Source organism: Mangifera indica, chromosome 14 (assembly GCF_011075055.1).
Source record: "Mangifera indica cultivar Alphonso chromosome 14, CATAS_Mindica_2.1, whole genome shotgun sequence".
Taxonomy (NCBI): Eukaryota; Viridiplantae; Streptophyta; class Magnoliopsida; order Sapindales; family Anacardiaceae; genus Mangifera; species Mangifera indica.
This window is the reverse complement of record NC_058150.1, coordinates 1,757,699-1,760,935: the sequence shown is the minus strand read 5'-3', so window position 1 is coordinate 1,760,935 and position 3,237 is coordinate 1,757,699. Positions and strand designations below refer to the sequence as shown.

Here is a 3,237-nt window from a genome sequence, read left to right as displayed (position 1 = left end):
TTTGTTTGATTTGTACTCGTACTTAGCTTGTGGAGTGTCTATCTAGGTTCTGTTTCTTACAAAAGTACTTTACAGATTGCTGTGTATATTTGTCAGTTAAAAAACTTATATCTGACAGGGTCTTGAGTCTCAGCGGCCCTTTATGCTCCTGCTTACTTTGTCTGTTTATCTTCTTTGTATGTAAGTTACACTACTGCTGCAACAACTTTCCATTATAAACTTCGGATCATTTTCCTGAGGAAATAGAGAGATTCGAGCCAAGCTCAACTAAAGTTAGGTTTGATTTCAAACTCACTTAAAAAATATTTGAATTTAGCAAGTTTGAGAGAAATCAAATGTGGATTTGGCTTGAACTTAAGCTCTGAGCTTATTCTGAAAATTGATTAGATAATGTTGTTTTGATGTATTTTAGTGAATTTATATCAGTTTTGTTAGACTCACAAATTTGATGAGTCGAAACATCTTTAGAGCTTAAATTTAAAATTGAAAATATTTAATTTTTAAACTTAAATTCAAATTTAAACTTACTCGAAACAAACTTAAATCAAATCTAATCCTCCTTGGAAGTTCTATTTTGGAAACACTTGAGTTTGCGGTAAAGCCGATATCATGGATATGGTTTTAGAGGTAAACTACGCAATGGTGATTCTGATTAGATAGAAAGTAATTACTTTCAAATAATTGCCCTGGGAGCAGTTACCTTTATTCCAAGATGGTTCCCTTGCTTGCAAAAGAGGCCTCTAACACTGTTTATATAATTTGTCGCTTTAGGGCAGCTTTTCGCTTGTATGGGTGTCATTCTACGAGTTTGACTGAGGAAGAATTTTTATCGAAGAAGATTTGCTTTTATATATATATATATATATATATATATACAGAGTTATATAAAATATAATATATATATATTTGATAGTATATTATGACAAACGTTAATAAACATAGATTCTGGCATAATTTATATTTTAAATTTTTTATTTGATAATTGTACTTTTTAAGTAATTTTCTTTTAATTTTATAAAATCCTATCATTTTAATTTTTTTAATCTCTTTTTTCTACTTAATTCGTGTCTTTCCTAATGTTTTAAAAACTTTAAAACAAATTAACATTAGGGGTAGTTTTACCATTTATAAAGCATTAAATTATGTATGGTTGGTTAAATTTTAACTACTATAGATTAAAGTTTTGACACAATTAATTAAAATTTTCGGGTTTCTTGATTCTTCCAAGCTAAAATCATAATTTCTTTATATTTAAAGTACATGGCACATGTTTAATTAACAAAGAAAATTTTGTAACATTTTTGTTGTGAGCTAAATTTTCCAAAATGAAACAACATCTGCATATGAATTTATGATCTGTGGGGCAATTTCTGTTTTGAAGGAGTGGCATGGAGTAGAAGGAAGCATAACCCTCTTAACCACAAGAACCACCAAGTTCTTGTGCAACCAATCATCGCTATAAATGGCAACCCCACTGATAACTTCCTTAGAATCCCATACAATATATAAATCTGTGAAATATTCTGCAATATAGTAAACTAAGATACAAGCAAAACCTACTTGTAGAACATTTTTCTATCAGCATAATGGCATTCCCACGAAGAGCCTTGTCAATCATATTACTGTGCTTCGCTTTCATGTTGTTGGATTGCCTTACCTATGCTCGACATAAGCCAAATATTAAGCCTGGTCCATGGAAGAGGGCTCATGCTACTTTTTATGAGGGAGACTCAAGATCATTCGGTACCCAATATTGCATCATTCTTCTTATTGTCTGTGGTTCTATGGACTATTTGTTGTAGTTCTAAAGTTTAATTTTTATGATTATAGGTGGAGCTTGCGGTTATGATGATGTATCTGCACAAGGCTATGGCATGGAAACAGCAGCATTGAGTTCAGCTTTGTTTAATAACGGTCAGACTTGTGGTGCCTGTTATGAGATTAAGTGCACTGATAGCCCACAATGGTGCAAGCGTGGACAGCCATCTCTCTTTGTCACGGCCACAAACCATTGCCCACCAAACTTTAATCTTCCAAATGACAATGGAGGCTGGTGTAATCCACCTCGTGAACATTTTGACATAGCCTACCCGGCATTCTCTCATATTGCTGAATACAAAGCTGGCATTGTCCCAGTTGAATATCGAAGGTCTCTTTCATCCATTTTGACATAATCAATCTTCCATTAAATGAAGTTTTCTGACTTGTTTGAATACTATTGCAGAGTTCCATGCCAGAAGAAAGGAGGCATTCGATTTACCATTACTGGGAACCCCTACTTCAATCTTGTCTCAGTATGGAACGTGGGAGGCGCTGGAGAGGTTGTTAGTGTGCTAGTGAAGGGCGATGACAAGCTGAAATGGACAGAATTGAGAAGAAATTGGGGTCAGAAGTGGGAGACTGATGCAAGGTTGACTGGAGAGTCACTGAGCTTCAGAGTTAAAACAAGTGATGGAAGATACTCAACTTCATGGCATGTTGCGCCCAAAAACTGGCAGTTTGGCCAAACTTTCGAGGGCAAGAACTTCAGGTAGATTGCATTAAAGTTATACTTCTATTACTGGCTCTCATCGATCTTTTATCTCTGTAAGATGGCTTGGTTAGTCATCTTATTGCTCACTCGTCAGACGAAATCCATGGCGAGAAAATCTGGCATATGTATTCCATTATAGATTTTTATGTAACACATTTACTTCAAATTATATTACTATTCCCATAAGCCAAAAAAAGAATAAATCTGATGTTAGTTTTTGCTATGCATTCATTATTTAAAACTTTTTCTTCATTTTTTATTTCTATCATCGAGAGCTTTCTTAGAATGTTTTGAATATGTTCCTTACTAAGTCTAATGCAGCGTACCAAAATATAAAGTTAAAAATAAAAATAAAAATTTAGATATAATTTGTGAAACTCCCAATTGAAAAATTTCATGATTCAATAAGTTTCATGCATGGCTGAATCATAATTTCAAGTTCAATTTTATTTTTAAGAACAACAATTTGTGAGTGTCAGAACCCTAAAAATTAGATGATGAATTTATTTGTAATTCCTAAAGAATTTTCTATATAATAAGTTTATTTTAATACACTATAAAACAGGAATTTAAATCGGTATAAACAATTTCAAACAATGTTGAAAATTCCAAATTTTATACTTATTTATTAATAGCTCACAGTAATATATAACTATTATTTCTTTTAGGAATATTAATTAAAATGAACAAAAATTTTTCCGCTT

General features: G+C 32.4%; 1 protein-coding gene across 1 annotated transcript; it reads left to right on the top strand.

The window, feature by feature from the left end:
• The first annotated feature begins 1,820 nt into the window (after window positions 1-1,820).
• Window positions 1,821-2,534, top strand: LOC123196838 (expansin-A9-like). Its single transcript, XM_044610977.1, has 2 exons — window positions 1,821-2,149; window positions 2,225-2,534. Exons 1-2 carry the CDS (start codon window positions 1,821-1,823, stop codon window positions 2,532-2,534), a joined length of 639 nt encoding a protein of 212 aa, XP_044466912.1.
• The last annotated feature ends 703 nt before the right edge of the window (window positions 2,535-3,237 follow it).